The sequence below is a fragment of the Dermochelys coriacea genome, chromosome 17 (assembly GCF_009764565.3).
Source record: "Dermochelys coriacea isolate rDerCor1 chromosome 17, rDerCor1.pri.v4, whole genome shotgun sequence".
In the NCBI taxonomy this organism is placed as follows: domain Eukaryota; kingdom Metazoa; phylum Chordata; order Testudines; family Dermochelyidae; genus Dermochelys; species Dermochelys coriacea.
This window is the reverse complement of record NC_050084.1, coordinates 7,685,001-7,700,086: the sequence shown is the minus strand read 5'-3', so window position 1 is coordinate 7,700,086 and position 15,086 is coordinate 7,685,001. Positions and strand designations below refer to the sequence as shown.

Below are 15,086 nucleotides of genomic sequence, written 5' to 3'. Positions count from 1 at the left end.
GCTTTTATTTATTTGGGGGGGGATTATCAAAAGTGCCCGAAAGAGCTAAGTGTCCAACTCTCCTTGGAAATCCCAGCCTTATTGTATGTTCTTGAATTTACAATATATTTAAACACATTTTAAATCCATGTAGGGTTTAAAGATGCTACTGATATACAGGAATTATAAAAACACAGAGCGGCACTGTAAAGATTAGGAGAATAATTTATACGAGAGAGTAAAGTATATTCTTGACCAAGGGCATCTCTGACACACAGACCAAAACACACACATATATACATATATATACACTCTACAATTTCAGGGGAACATAAGAGTGCAACATTTATTTTCTATGTACAAAATACATTTGTACAGGATGGTCTTGATCTAGTGTCAGATGCTTAGCCCTCTCCTGGCAGAGGTGTCAGTTCAGAAAAATATTTAAGCATGTGCTTACCTTTAAGCACGAGTCATCCCACAGAATTCAATTGTTTAAATTAAAGCACATGGTTAAGTGCTTTGCTGGATGGGAGTCATAGTGCCACACATGGAAGACCCAGTGATGTCATGGCAGTTGTGTGTGTGTCAGTCAATGGCAATTGTCAATACTTTATTATTAGGTGAGAAATATATTAATCCAGCCTGCCTGATGTATTTATCAGGTCCCGGCCCCCATCCCCCCATTCAAATTCTGCAGAGTGCAAGCTTTCATAAAAAAACAAGAAAAAAGAAAGTTACTAGTTCTTAGAGCCGCAAAGAAAACCTTCCAAACATTGAACAGAGAGTAACTAGTGCAGAACTATCTTCCAGAATCTGCAGACAGCCTGAAACAACAACTTCAGAAGAAGCGAGTCACCCCATTCATCCCAATGTGGTCTTACTTATAGAGCCTGATGACAACAGTCTAAGACACAGATTATATTGTTTTAGGTGCACAACTGTGCAGCTATTTTGCACAGTTAAGACAGCTGTGGGAACCAAATCAAGTGATTACATGTACAAGTGGCAAAGTACAGAAAAAGCTCGGCTTTCCCCCACCCCCCTTTCCCTATTCAGTGATGCCGAATGCAACTGTGACTTTACTAACTGAAAATTCAGTTCCTATAGAAAGGACACTGTCTACCCTCAATCTTTGTACAAAGCTCCCATTTTTATCAGTGAAGGATCTACTGGGCCTTAAGGGCCCTAACTTTGTGGACCTGGCCCACAGTTTATCATTAAAATTTGTATTAGACCTTATTTGAAAAATGAGTGATGCCAAGACCACGGATATTTTTTACAACTGGGTTTGAAGAAAAATGCCAAGTGAGTATCTGTCCACAAAACACCACGCAAAGGAGAAAGCTAACAAGGGGTGGTAATCACTGTGGACTGAAAGCCTTTTTTAAACAGCCCCTTTCATTTTAGTTGGAGCTTTGAGAGTATTTATTTCTGGCTATCCAACTACAGTGACAGAGTGATGGTGTATAAGACTTTTCCAAACTGATTCCTCTTGTCCCTAATACATTTAATTTCGCCAGTGATGTAACCCTTTGATGACTTTGTCCTCTCTCAGTTTAACAGTTGTCTAGGTGAAGAAATGGGCATACCTTGGTGAAGCTTAAATATATATGAAGTCTTATACGTAGCTGTTTACAAGGCTGATAACTGAAAGGGAAACACCAGTTTCTTATAAATACCATTATTAAAGCAACTGAGGCCTAATTAAATAATTTCTGCTCAGGGAAAAATCCCAGAAGAGCCAAGGGGATTTTTGCTTGAGTAAGGATTGCAGTTTTGGACCTTTCATTGAATGGTAAAAGTATGTAAATCACCAATCATATTCTTAAATTGTATTTATTTATAGATCTGTATCGTGCGCCCATTACTCAGGTCTGGACACACATACATATATTAAAATAATAAACATAATTATCTACAAATCATAATTTAGGTACATCTTCACCTTAGGATACAGATCTTTACAAATCCCCCATCACTCCCTCAAGCATAGGCCTGAGTAAATAGATAATGGAAATTACTAACGAAGAAAGAAAGCTGCTACTGCCATCAATGGGAGTTTCCAGCAATGATAGTGAGGGAGAATAGGGTCCATAATTTGTGACAGAAGAGTTGTTGTTTGAATGCTGGAGACACACACTAGTTTTAGGATCACTTTGATTAGTCAATAGAAACATCTTGTTCAATTAAAATTGGTTTACTAAAAAATAGTGCGTTCCTTGTTTTCACACAGTTTTTTCTAGTAAATAATACATTGCTATGCAGCATTTGCACAAGTCCTTAGTCTTACGCATTTCAAATGCTGAGCAATCCTTACATTGCCATAAAATAAAGGCTACATACTGCTCTGGATCTGTGTGTCAAACTCCAATATGTCAGTGCAAGTTTGGTGCACAGATCTAGGCCTGGACACAGTCTTGCGTCATCCGTCTGCCCTTTCTATGGCAAAGTAGTAGCAACACAGATGCTCTCCTGGAAGGCCACCAGAACCAGTAATGGTTAAGCAAGGAGAGATCAAAAGAGGATATTTTTTTAAAACAGGCTTGAAAGTTCATTGTGTGCATCTTTGTGCACATATAATGTGTGGTTTTATAACACATACACACACGCATATATAAAATACTCACACAAACACATGTACTCAGAGGGTCTTACCCTGAAACCCCTTACTCAGGAGTACTGCCCCTCAATAGAACTGCACATGTAAGCAAGGGCTTGTATAGGGTCCAATATCCCAGCGATTTCAATAGGAGTTTTGACTGTGCAAACAACGCAGGATTAGGCCCTTCCTAAGTATCTACCTTGTTAATCAGAGTCCAGAACGCTAGAGCTGGCTCCGATCCAACAAAGCGCTTAGGTGTGTCCTTAACTTTATGCCCGGGACTACTCAAGTGCTTAAAATTAAGCATGTGCTAAAGTGCTTTGATGGATCAGAGCCAGAGTTCTCACAGCCTTGTGGATAGGGCCCATAGTCAGACAAAACTTCTGCTGATTCGAGTGGCATCTTTGTCTGAAATAAGGACTGCAGGATTGGGTCCAGTAAACGCAGGCTTTCCTGTGACCCAGTATGACCTAAATCTGAGTTAAATCACATTTCTACCTGTGTGCTACATAAAAATAAAAAAAAATACTTAATACACTGGACAAGTAACTCACTCCAAGAAAGAAAGGGGGGGAAACACTTGGGACAAATTCTATGGATTATGCCTGATTGGTGAAATTCTTCATATAAAATAACTGACTCAACAATAAAACAGCAGTGTAGAGCAGTCCCCTAATAGCAAATGGTAGTATATATAAAGAGCATCAGTCCAGTTAAATCAAAATATGTAACAAATAGATCTCCCATGGTTTCATTATATAAATACAAAATGGACCAAAAAATCAGAAGCACCTTATATAAAAAAAAAACAGATAAAGAAATGAGTTACACACAGAGCCCATGAGTTTAAAAAGTCTCCCCTGCATTTAATAAAGCATGATTTTAAAAAAAAGAATGCTAACAGATCCCTTGCAGATCGTTTATATTTATAAGACATTCTGTGTTTAAATTGAAGTATTGCTTAAACTAAATGCCCCCTCTGCTGGCTCTATAAGCCTAGGTGTTCATCAACAAAATGTGAAACCACCAATAAAAAATTACATACCATACAATTTTAAAGCATTCTGATTTTTCCCTCACCACAAAGAGATAAATAATCAAGACTACAAAGCTGGGGATACAGGAGTCCGTAGGTAAGAGCAAAATTTCTGGGCCTACTTAAAACAAAAGAGAAACAGCCAAACTCAGGAATGGAGAAAATATATAATTCCACTCCCATCTCCCTACTACATGAGCACTTAGAAAGCATTTTAACTATGTGACTTATCAAACCTAGACCCAACCTTGTACTCCTTATTCAGCCATCAATAGTCTTTTTGCCTCAGTAAGGGGTGTAGTCTGAGACAATGTAATAATTTACAACTGAAATATTATATCTGTAACTTTTCAAAATTTTAGGGGCAATATGTATTCAGTGCAACTTCTAACATACCAAACTCTATAAAACAATGAACTTTATATTAGCTCTGAAAAGGGAATTAAAATTATCGTCATTTTTTGCTGTACACTCAGTTTATGTTGTGTTTCAGACCACCAAATTAGAAAGCAGGATTTCCGATGGAAAATAAATTGAGCTAAAAATGGATCAACCCTAAACCATATATTTACAGGGTTTTGACATATTCACAATACAGTTTTGTATATGCATAAAAATTAACATCTTGGACACATTTTGTATCTTACCATAGACCTAGAATGAACTAATATGTTAAACAATTTGATACGTTTCCAATTCTGTAATTTAATTAAAAGATTAACATATTTTTGCACTGTATCAATTAAGGTGCAAAGAGAGGATGAAACTACAGATAACATCCTGTTCATTGGCAACAGGATTTAGACTTCTACCAAAGCAAAATAGATATATAATATGAGCAGAGTGGATGTATCTTTTCAGGACTATTATATTCAGAGGACCCATTTAAAATTATTTAAAACATCAAATGAAACACAAGTTATCTAAACATCAGATTTTCTAATTTTATTAAAAACTCACAAATTTTATCCAACATGTTTTCTTTCATACAGTGAATGGTCTAATATGCACTGGAGGTCACACAAGCTTAGGTTTATTAGAACAATAAAAGACATATGAGAAATTTAATATATAAAGAAAAAAGTAGCAGCTGTTGACTGCATATTTGACCATAAAATTTAAATATTTTGGACTTTTCTTTTAAAGACACAAAAATAAAACCTGTGTGGGTCTATATAAGTCATATTAACAATTCCATGAATGTTCAACAGGACTAAAAATTAGCAAAGATGTTTGTTTGTTTAACCTTGTAACACTTTAAATTAAAAAAAAAAACACTTGCTCAGGTTGCTGGTGCAAAGCACCTTACAGTATTTGTGCTATATAATTACTTTATTTGGCAACTGTCTGGTTTTCATGTGTTTTTTTCTTCTTCTTCTTTGCCTTCTGTAAACAACACCTTTTACAACGAGCACAGTGAACCACAAGCCCTGCAATCTGTCATATAACATCTACAGAAAAGAAAGTGATATATTTTGGTTGGTTGCTCAAAATATTTTGCTTTTGAACAAGAGGTTCTAAAACAGGATTTATTAGTAAAACATTGAACTCCTGAATTTAACATTCTACGTAAACAGTTGACTGTTTTTAGGTCAGTAGAGTCTTTTGTTTAGGTTTTTTTTTTTTTTGTGAAGGTAGAATACTTTTTTTATTTGTTTGTTTCAAGTCATTTTTAGTTAGAGGTCTGGTTGGCGACCTTGGTTATTATGAGGATTTTTTTGTGTATGTAGCTTTGTGAAGGTAGAAGAGTTGATGCTGAGGGCTTTACATTTAGTATTTGTTATTTTGGCAAAATAATTAAAAAACAAAAAGTCCCACCTGATAGTCAGCAGGCTCACGTTTCTGAAGCTAAAAAGAGTTTGTTGTTGTTGAACTTTCTGAGAGACAAAATTAACAAACAAATTCATAATGCCAGAACTATCCTTAACCAGGAATACTAGCACTCTTCACACTTCCCATCCCCCCCCCCTTCTTTGACCTTTCTTTTGTTCTTTTTGTTTTTTAAACGAAAAGCTCCTAAGGATTGTGGCTCTTAGGGTGACATCCAACAGGGTATTCAACCTATGCCATCCTATAGCAGGGCAGCACTTTACTGTACAGTTTCACCAGTGTCTTTTCAATGGTACCAAAAAATGTCCCTTTTTTGTTTGTTTGTTACAACCATATTATGAAGATTGTCCCGGTCTATAGCAAAGCTTGCCTTGGAGTGATTTGGATTCAGTTCATTCCCAAAGTAAAATTGTCTTAGGGCAAGACAGATGTTATATTTATTCATTTCTGTACACCATAACATAAGCAGACTAGAAGATCATCACTTACTTAGACCCAGTTTGTTTTAAAGCTACCACACAGCGGCTTCATTCATTTCTGGTGGATGTGACAAGTGATTGCCATAATTAGCACCACCGTTGACGGATATTGAAGAAAACGGAGGACTTGGACCAAAAACTTCTGCAGACATGGAATGCAAAGAACCTGGCAGGTTGGGCTCAGGGCTGGGTGAGTCTCCAGGTGGATGCGACATTATGTCAGTGAAGCGCTGAGCCTCACTGGAAGGGTGGTGTCCGGGTAATGGGTGATCCATTCCACCCAGAGGAGTTCCTGATGGCCCAGAAGAGGGCACAAAGGGGAGATCGACTGGAGTCTGAGCTTGAGATGAAGGGGGTCCTTGTGGGAAGAAATCATAATTGCTTCCAGGGCCATAATACTCACTCTGATAATCTACCAGACAAAGAGAGAGAGAGAGAGGGAGAATAATGCAAAGGAACCAAGTTTAAAACAATAAAAGAACTAGATAGCCTAAAGGCAAACTAGGTACCTTAACCTGGTCCAAAGCTAATTAAAATCAACAGGAGTGTTTCCATTGAGCTCCTTGGGCTTTGAACCAGGCCCTCAGTTAGGCACCTAAGCAAAGCCTAAAGGCTCAGCACCCAGGTAGACACCGAAATAAAGTAGCTTGGCACCCAGTAGCCCTTACTTCCCAGTTGAGCCCAATGGGAGCTGGGGGCAGAACACTTTTGCCAATCTGGCCACTTCACTCAGGTGCCTAGAGAGGTGCTAAACACTTAGAAAAATCTGGCCCTGAATGTAGGTTCAGGTGCTTAGCTTCAGGGAGAGGTTGGCCTGTTAGTGTATTTCATTCCCCAGCACCCAACCGGGCTAGCTGCTGTACCATCTTAAAACACACAGAGTACCTCACCTGCTCCAAAGAGCTCACAGTAAGTAAAAGAATTTTGTTTTTTTTAAGGTGCACTGGTATTATGTACTTTGCCCAAGCAGGGATCTGCTTCATTTTTCAAATTTTGGCAAGTCTGCAAAGGAATTCCATCCTCCTTTCTCTAAAAAAGTCACCATTTTGATAAAACAAAGAAAAATAAATGCACTCAATTTAAAAGCCAATACTGCTTAGCGGATATGGTATTCTGCATCTTGGTCCATTGGAAAGACTTGGTTCAAATTGTTTTAGCCGGAGGGACCCATCCCAGTTGATCATGGCCCAAAGAACAAATATAGCACCTTTCCTAAATGTCTGTCATTTGATCTACTGAAACGTCCCTCAGCCCTGTTCACGGTGGAGCTTTCACACCACCTCAAATTACTTAGGCCAAGGAATGTAGGGGAAACTTCACCGATTTAAATAAAAACAAAAAGGGAAAGGATGAACAGTGAATGACTGTGGAATTAACCAGATGGCTGTTCTTTTAAAAGGTTTCTGAAAACAATACAGGCGGATTCTGTTGTTTTATGCCCGGTCCTTAGTCTCACTTCAGGAAAATGCCACGGATCAAAGAGTTTATTTCTACACAGAGCCCATTTTCAGCTGACTGCAGGATGGGACTACACAGGCTCTGGCTCACTACATTAGATTGCATTCTTCATTTTTGTGCCCTCATGTTCCCTTCATTTCCCCCTTCCCCAGACTGGTTTTGCGAGGCTAAAGTGTTTATTTCCCTCACCACCCTTTTGCACACTAATTCCAGCTGGAGTGGAAATGGAAGGCTTTCTACACATTCTATCTAAAGTAGCTAATTTATAATCATACGAATCTCAGGAAGAGCCAAGGACCAGTCAAGACAAGGAAGAGAGAGGTAGCTTTTCCCTTTCCCTCTTCAGATCTTTATTTCCAGTAATGCATCCAATGAAGTGAGTTGTAGCTCACGAAAGCTTATGCTCTAATAAATTTGTTAGTCTCTAAGGTGCCACAAGTACTCCTTTTCTTTTAGTGATTCATTAGTGGCAGTCAGAGGTTGATAATCAGTCCCTCTTTTGTATTTACAGGGATCTGGGAAATAAGTCCTCCACCAACCAGAAATGTTAGACCTTCTATGCTTTCCCCTCCCCTTCCTAACATGCAACACACTCCAATAAGCCCTCCCCCAAACTTTGCCAATAGATTTCAACTTGGCTCTAGAAAGCAGGGAGTCCATAAATATTCACAGAGTGCTCAATTATTTATGCAAGATTTCTGGAAATGAAAACAGGCCTGAAGGAGAGAAACCTCCCATAAGAAGAAAAGGAGTACTTGTGGCACCTTAGAGACTAAGGTGCCACAAGTACTCCTTTTCTTTTTGCGAATACAGACTAACACAGCTGCTACTCTGAAACCTCCCATAAGAAGAATACCCAAAGCCCAGGCAGAGAGAAACCCCCCCCCCCACTACTAAAAAACATCGAATGAAAGCAGGGGCCATTCTCAATTGAGGGGTGACATTTTCAGCAGCTTTCCTTCCTGTCTTTTGAAATTCTCTCCTTCGGGGTTGTGTGTCCCTCCAGCGGGTTAGTGCTTCCCTGATGGGAGCTACTTATCTGCCCACCTGTCCCACGTACTGAAACCTCCCCCCAATGTAAAAGGGAGAGAAAAATCTTTTGCTTCTATGCTGCGCAGCTGCGGGGTGCGGTGGGGGTGTGGAGCGTCCCCTGCCTGTCGCTGTTCCGGGGGGGGGGAGCTGCTATTGTGCTGGGTTTGTTGTTGGGGGGATCCCCCTTAGGAGAAATTTCTTCCCCTTCCAGCCGTGCCAGCTGTTGGGGCTGGGGCCCTTGGCCTGACCTTTGTTTCTCTTCACCTGCGGCGCCTCTCTGCCCGGCGCTCTCACCCACCTCCGTAGAAAGAGAAGGGCCCGTTGGGGATGAGCTCCCCGGGCTCCAGCCGGTCCACCAGCGGCCTCATCCTGCGGGGGCTGCGGAAGAAGGCGTGCCGGCGGGCCCCCAGCGCGCTCAGCTGTTTCATGCGCCTCTCCTTGGAGCGCCGGTTCTGGAACCACACCTGGGAGCGGCAAGGAGACGGGAGAGATGAAAGAGCCGCAGCTGCCGCCTGGGCCGGGCTGAGCCCCCCTGCCCCCATGCAAGCTGAGCCCGCAGCGTGCCCTGCCAGCGGGGCGGCCGCTCCGACTCTCCAGCCACCCGGCACCTAGCTGCGTCCACACAGAGCCAGGGTCGTGTGCGCGCACCCACAGAAGGGCCGCGCCCCTACGCGGCCCCTCTTGCAACCCTCTGCCCGCGGGCACACGGGCTGCCCTTACTTAGACAGATGCAGCCCTGCGTAAAACCCAGACACACCAAGGCAGAGGCACAGATAGATATTTTACCCTCTCCCCCCAGAACAGACCCCGGGACCCGGCACTCTCAGCCCTTCACCAAGGGGAAGATTTTTATCCAGGGTTCAAACTCCCCCCCAGCCAGGAACTGTCTCTTTAGTCTATGAAAAGGGAAGCAGGATTTTGACTCCCTCTGGGCGGCTCAGCCCCCACTTTCCCAGGGTTTGTTCTCGTGTTTGTTTGCTCCTTCTGCCCGCATTCCGCTCCGGTGTCAAGCCTGGCTCCGTCCCGGGGTGCAACCGAATTAGGAGCCAGCACCTCTTCCCCCCAGGACCCTCCGCAGAGCCCCCGGGGTAGGAGAGGAGGCTGATGAATAGCGAAGTGCGTGAACCCATCTGGACGCCGGTGACAGCCTGTATATCACTGGAGACAGGCTCCAGACAGCAACGGATTTTTAGGGGCTTTCTGGCCCCCACCCCTGGGAAAGCCTCATCTTTGCTGACTTGAATTTTCAACACCCAAAATACAATGAACTGACACCCGCTTTGTAACAGCCCATGCGAGAGGGGGAGTTCCAGACCAGGCAACAATGGGAGATGTGGCTTTAGCGCGGGGCCGGGTCCGCTGGGGATGGATTTCATTCTCAAAATAAATACAGGACCGCCTAGAAAATTTCCTGGGAAGGCTACAAATAAATAAATAAATGAAAACCTCTCGGAATCCCAAGGAGCAATTTCTCCAAGTGCTTGGGCTAGATTAAAAAAAATAAAAATAAAAATCTTGTGTCCCCGGAGACGGATTCTAAGAATGGATTTTAAATAAATAGTTGCGCTTTTCTTTTAAATAAAAACAAAACCAAGTCCTCAGCGCCTTAACTCCTTGGGTCACTAATTAACTTCCGCGCTCTCACATACTGGGCCGGCAGGGCTAAAGTGAGCAAAACCCTGCTCTGGGAAAACAAAGGCGGAGGTTACGTTTCTTTTAAGGGAAAAACAGCGGACAGCGGGGCTCAATCCTGTCACTTGTATTCAGGCAAAAGTCACTGAAGATCAGGTTGTTTGTTGTTTCAATTTTAACAACATGGCAGATATATTTCCCATGAACAATCAAACTCGGTTTACACAAACCTCCATCTGTATACGCACAGACACACATTATATTTACACATACGTACATATAGCATTGAATGTATATATATACACATTATTGTGTATATGCATATGTAGAGTGTATATTGTGTGTATATGAATTCACACAATTATATATACACACACACACACACACACACACAATGTACACAGATACACCCTTTATTCATATATATATATATATATATATATATATATATATATATATGCATGTATACATCTACAAATAAGCTAATTAACATATGCACGCACAGCTCTCTGTGTGTAGACACATATATTCGTGTCTATATATATATTAAACTGTCCTCAAATGTACAATCAGTGTTGAATTGAACATTTCAAATCAGGCCCTTGGTTCTTTGCTTATAGCACTCCAACTGCAGGTCAAGAATGATTGAGTTAATTCTTATTACCCTGACAAGATTACTCCTAATTATCCTCACACTGAGACTCTCCAATCTAACCTCGCCTTAATGGTCCTTTAACCCCCCATTACCCCCAGCGCTGCGGGTTTATAAACCTTTTAATAATTCCAGCGCATTGTCATTCTTATTTATCCATTAACCCCTCACATTTATGGTTATTAACTTCGATACCATTCGCAGCTTCTTTAGCACTTTCTGCAAGAAGCCGGGTTGCCCGTTTTTTGTTAAATAAAGTCTGGGCCCGGCGTTAGGAGTCAAAGCTCTGCAGTTTTCACGCAGGCAAAACTTCCCTTGAGGGTTGCGGGAGTCTTGCCCGGGCGAAGCTGCAGGATGGATCCCGTGTAACGTGCCTGGGTCACCGCAGGAACGGGACCTGGCTAGGAAAGGCTCCGACTATTTCTAGCAGCGATGGCAGTTCACGTTTCTCTTCAGTTTGAGAGGGTCCGCCATAAAGGTAGCTCTGGAAATGGTAGGTTTGTTTAAAAAAGAAAAGAAAACTTGGAAGGAATAAGGCTAAATATTCCTCGACCTGTTCATCTTGAAAACCAGCGGGTCCCCCTTAAATTTGGGCTGGATTATTTGCTCTGCTCAAGGCCACGCTGTCAATATTACAATATAGTCTGTACAACTCCCTTTCCTTCATTTCTTCCTGGCCGTTTCTCCCGGGCTTACAGTACGTTTTCCTTTCCCTCTTTTCTCTGTTTTCCTGCAGAAAGACTTCCTCTGGGTGCTTCCCCGTTTTATACTTTTTGTATGTGCCTTCCCGGTACATACGCTGCTGGTCCTTTTTGGAACAAAGTCAAAGCTTTATACGTTTCCTGTATATGTCAGCAGCCAAATGAAAGGTGGATACAAAATGCATGAAAGGTTTTAACCCTCGCAGGGATCTCTCAACCCAGCCCCAGAGGAGGGAGTTCAATAAACACCAGGCTCTGACCACATAAAGCAGCTGTTTCTATACATTAGGATCAAAAACTTATATTGCAGTTATATATATAAATGCCCAACTAGAACGCTGATTTCCCTTGTTTTTTCTTTTGTTTTGGAAACTGACCAGTACCCTAAACACACAAGCCTTTGCTTTCTTTTTCTCTTTATTATCATGGCTATGGGAGGGATAAATAGGTCTCCTGCAATTCTGTGCACAGAGTCGCTAGGGGCTAGATTCTCACACTAGATTTGCTCCAGAAGCGGCCCCGTTGATTTCAGCGGACGGAGTAAGGACTGCGCAGCGTGAGCAGGGGTCTGGGTATCTTGCCCCTCTGGAGGCTTTTTGCTACTCAGGGGAGGCATTATTATAAGTCCCGACTCTTTAACTCACTTGGCAAGTCAGTCCCTTCTCTCCCCTTGCATTGAGATGGTGCGGAGCTGGAAAGTGCATCACTGAAAGTTTAACTTTTAAAGCACCCGAATTGTATTTTGGAGGTTTGTTTGGAGACCCCCACATGGGGCCTGACTCAAAGTCAGCAGGAACCTTTCAGTGGGCTTTGGCTGGGGCGATTAACCGACTGGAAAACCCTCCTCCCAAACACAATGTTAGCAAGCGAGCTTTACGCACAAACTGGCCCCAAGGTAGCTGAGGCTGGGACTGGATTTTGGTACCTGTATGACTCGCATGTTGAGCCCGGTTTCTTGGGCCAGCTGTTCCCTGATGTGCCTGGTGGGTTTGGGGGTAGCTGCGAAGGCTGCTTTCAGTGTCTCTAGTTGTTTGGCTTTGATAGTGGTGCGGGGACCCCTTCTCTTGGCCCCCAGGTTCTGATCATCATTCTCGTTGCTGCCAGCTTCCTTGTCTGACACGTTTGCACTCTCCGAGTCTTTCGCGTCGTCTTGGGAAGGATCTTGGGAATCCGGAGACAGACTGGGGTCACTGCCGGTAGTGGCTAGGCAAAAGGAAAAGGGGTGGGGGTGGGGGGAATCACACTCACATCGGCTGTGCTGAGCATTGCCTTCACCCTAGCCCCACACATCGCACGCGCTGTAACACAGGCCTGTGAAGGTGAGACAGCTTCACACGCCCCTTGAAAACCTTCAGAACTTTCCCCCAGCTCGAGCCCCCTTTCCGCTCCCCCAGCCCCCCCACTGTCCCTACAGCTTGGGGAAGTGCATGTGTTTCTCTGATCTTTCCTAGGGCACTTGTTTTTACTGGAAACTTGAATATCATAACCCACTCCCCATAAAAATTAGCATGAATTTAAATGCAACATCCAGAGATTTTGAAGGCCAGAAGAGACCACTATAATCAACTCATCTGACCTTGTCTAAAGCTTTTTTAAAAACCTACCTCGGTGTCAAAAATGAATTAATTGTATTTCAGAGCATTGGATGCCGGTAGGATTAAATAAAAATAAAATACATTTCAACTTTTAAATCTACCTTTCACAGCTGCAAATGTTTATCTAATTGATATTTAGTATTGGTTTCTGCAAAGCAGCACTCAATATCTTGCAAGGCCTCGCCTCTATTCCTCTGCCACGATTCTACTTATAGGGCTCCAAATGCAACAGTTGCAAAATTCCACCCGTACAATATACCGTGTATCACATTGCAAGTGGGCACTGCAGTTGCTGGGTAATAACACTGCCTGAAATAGTTTGCCCTGTTCCTCACAGACTGCTCAAGAATCGTTCCTGTAGGAGTCAAAATTCATGCTCTGAAAATATTGCCCAGTGGCATCAATCACGTTCTCCTTTTCTATTTAATCAGACGTGATAGGGCGTGCGACACTAGCGTGGGAGACTGGTTATAAAGTCGGAATGTAAAGGGGCAGACTTCTCTCACCCAAGATCCCACACACAGAAGGCTCCCATGTTATTACAAACGGAAACAAAACCGGCTATGTATAGTCTGAATAAATATTTGTGTTTATAATGCACTATCAGCCTGCACCCGACAATCATTTCTGATGGCAAAAAGGTACCATTCAAAAATTAAATGTAAGTATACAATTAAAAACAGTAAATGACTACTGATCTTCTTCCCCTTGCAATGTGCATATGTTGCATTTCAGAGCTGCACCCAAGTGATTGAGTTATCAACGTATCTGCAAATCAGGAAGGTTTCCTGCTCCCAATTTAGCTTCTATTATAAGATGGGAAAGTTGAGTTCGCCAAGGGGTGGCCCAAAATCTTTACTTGCATATCTATATCTATATCTGTATCTATATATATAAACAACAAGGGAAAGCAAGCAAGCAAGCAAGCAATTTTGTAGAACCTTCCTTACACAAAGAGGGATAAGAGAGAGGTCCCCTGGAATCTTCAGATTGATTAAAATACTATGGTGTGTATATGTGTACGTGTGCACACACACACACACACACAGATCCAATGCCCTCTGAAATCAACGGGAGCTCTCAGTGGGCTTTGGATCAGGCCCCGAGTGCCAGACATCCCTCTTTGCAGACCCAAGCTGTATTTTAGACTTTGGCCAGGCAGCTGGTAGCCTGGCTGGAGAGTGACTGGCAAAGGTCTCCTCACCTGAGTGCAGGCTGTTCTCTTTGGCAGTATTGCTGTTATTTAGGTAATCTTCTTTGCAGACAAACTTGTTCTCGTCGATAATATAGAGCTCCTCGCCGGTGGAGAGCTGTTTGTTACACATCATACAAGTAAAACAGTTCAAGTGGAACACTTTGCTCCTCGCCCTCCTGACCAAGTCGCTGGGGGAGATCCCCTGGGAACAGCCAGCACACTTGGTCCCAAAACACCTGGCAAGGGAGAAAGGGTGGAAGAACAAACACCAGGATCAGCGCGTCATATGGGTGACCCGAAGGAGTCTAGTACTAGCAGTATTTCAAAAATAAATACTGTACTAGCAGTATTTCTAAATTAAAGTTTTTCTTTTTATTCAGGGGGAAAGGAAATAAGAAATAGGGCCACATTTCGTTAAAGCTTCTAAACTTGTATAAGTGAATAACCCCAGCCGCCCCAAATTGCCTTCAACGAACATTTTAAAAAAGCATTTTTTCCTATAAAAGTGCAGTGTTGATCCATGCAGAAAAATTTCCTCCATTGTATATATATTGTATCTCTATACTGAATTATGTGTTAAAAAGAAGTGATCTGGGAAGAGGATATATTGCTGGAAGATTAATTAAAACATTGGAGCTGGTTGTGGAGAGTTTCCCCTTTAAACCTTGACACATTGATTAACGACGCTCTAATAAACATTAAGCAGAATTTCTTATATATTATCAATTTGTCAAGGGCCTTGCATTGTGTGTGTGCGCCCTGGATGAAGGGACTGGATCTATAAAGACTGTGGGATTGCTTGGCACATTGGAAGGCCAGTGCTTGCATTTGATCGGTCACCACTTAAAAACTTCGGGGGAAGGAGGGGAAAGACACCCGGTTCATATATTTG

At 42.4% G+C, this 15,086-nt stretch overlaps 1 protein-coding gene across 2 annotated transcripts in view; it reads right to left on the bottom strand.

The window, feature by feature from the left end:
* Positions 1-4,552: 4,552 nt before the first annotated feature.
* The window catches only part of LHX1 (LIM homeobox 1), a 35,527-nt gene continuing 24,993 nt past the window's right edge, over positions 4,553-15,086 (bottom strand). Inside the window, exons 3-6 of one of the 2 annotated variants that reach the window (XM_038376192.2) lie at positions 14,204-14,430; positions 12,330-12,607; positions 8,718-8,883; positions 4,553-6,341 (exon numbers count right to left, since the gene is read on the bottom strand). In XM_038376192.2, the coding sequence (XP_038232120.1) occupies positions 5,962-6,341; positions 8,718-8,883; positions 12,330-12,607; positions 14,204-14,430 (1,051 nt within the window). In that variant the 3' untranslated portion in view covers positions 4,553-5,961. The remainder of the gene's footprint in view (positions 6,342-8,717; positions 8,884-12,329; positions 12,608-14,203; positions 14,431-15,086) is intronic. The other variant, XM_038376194.2, reaches the window with a different exon arrangement.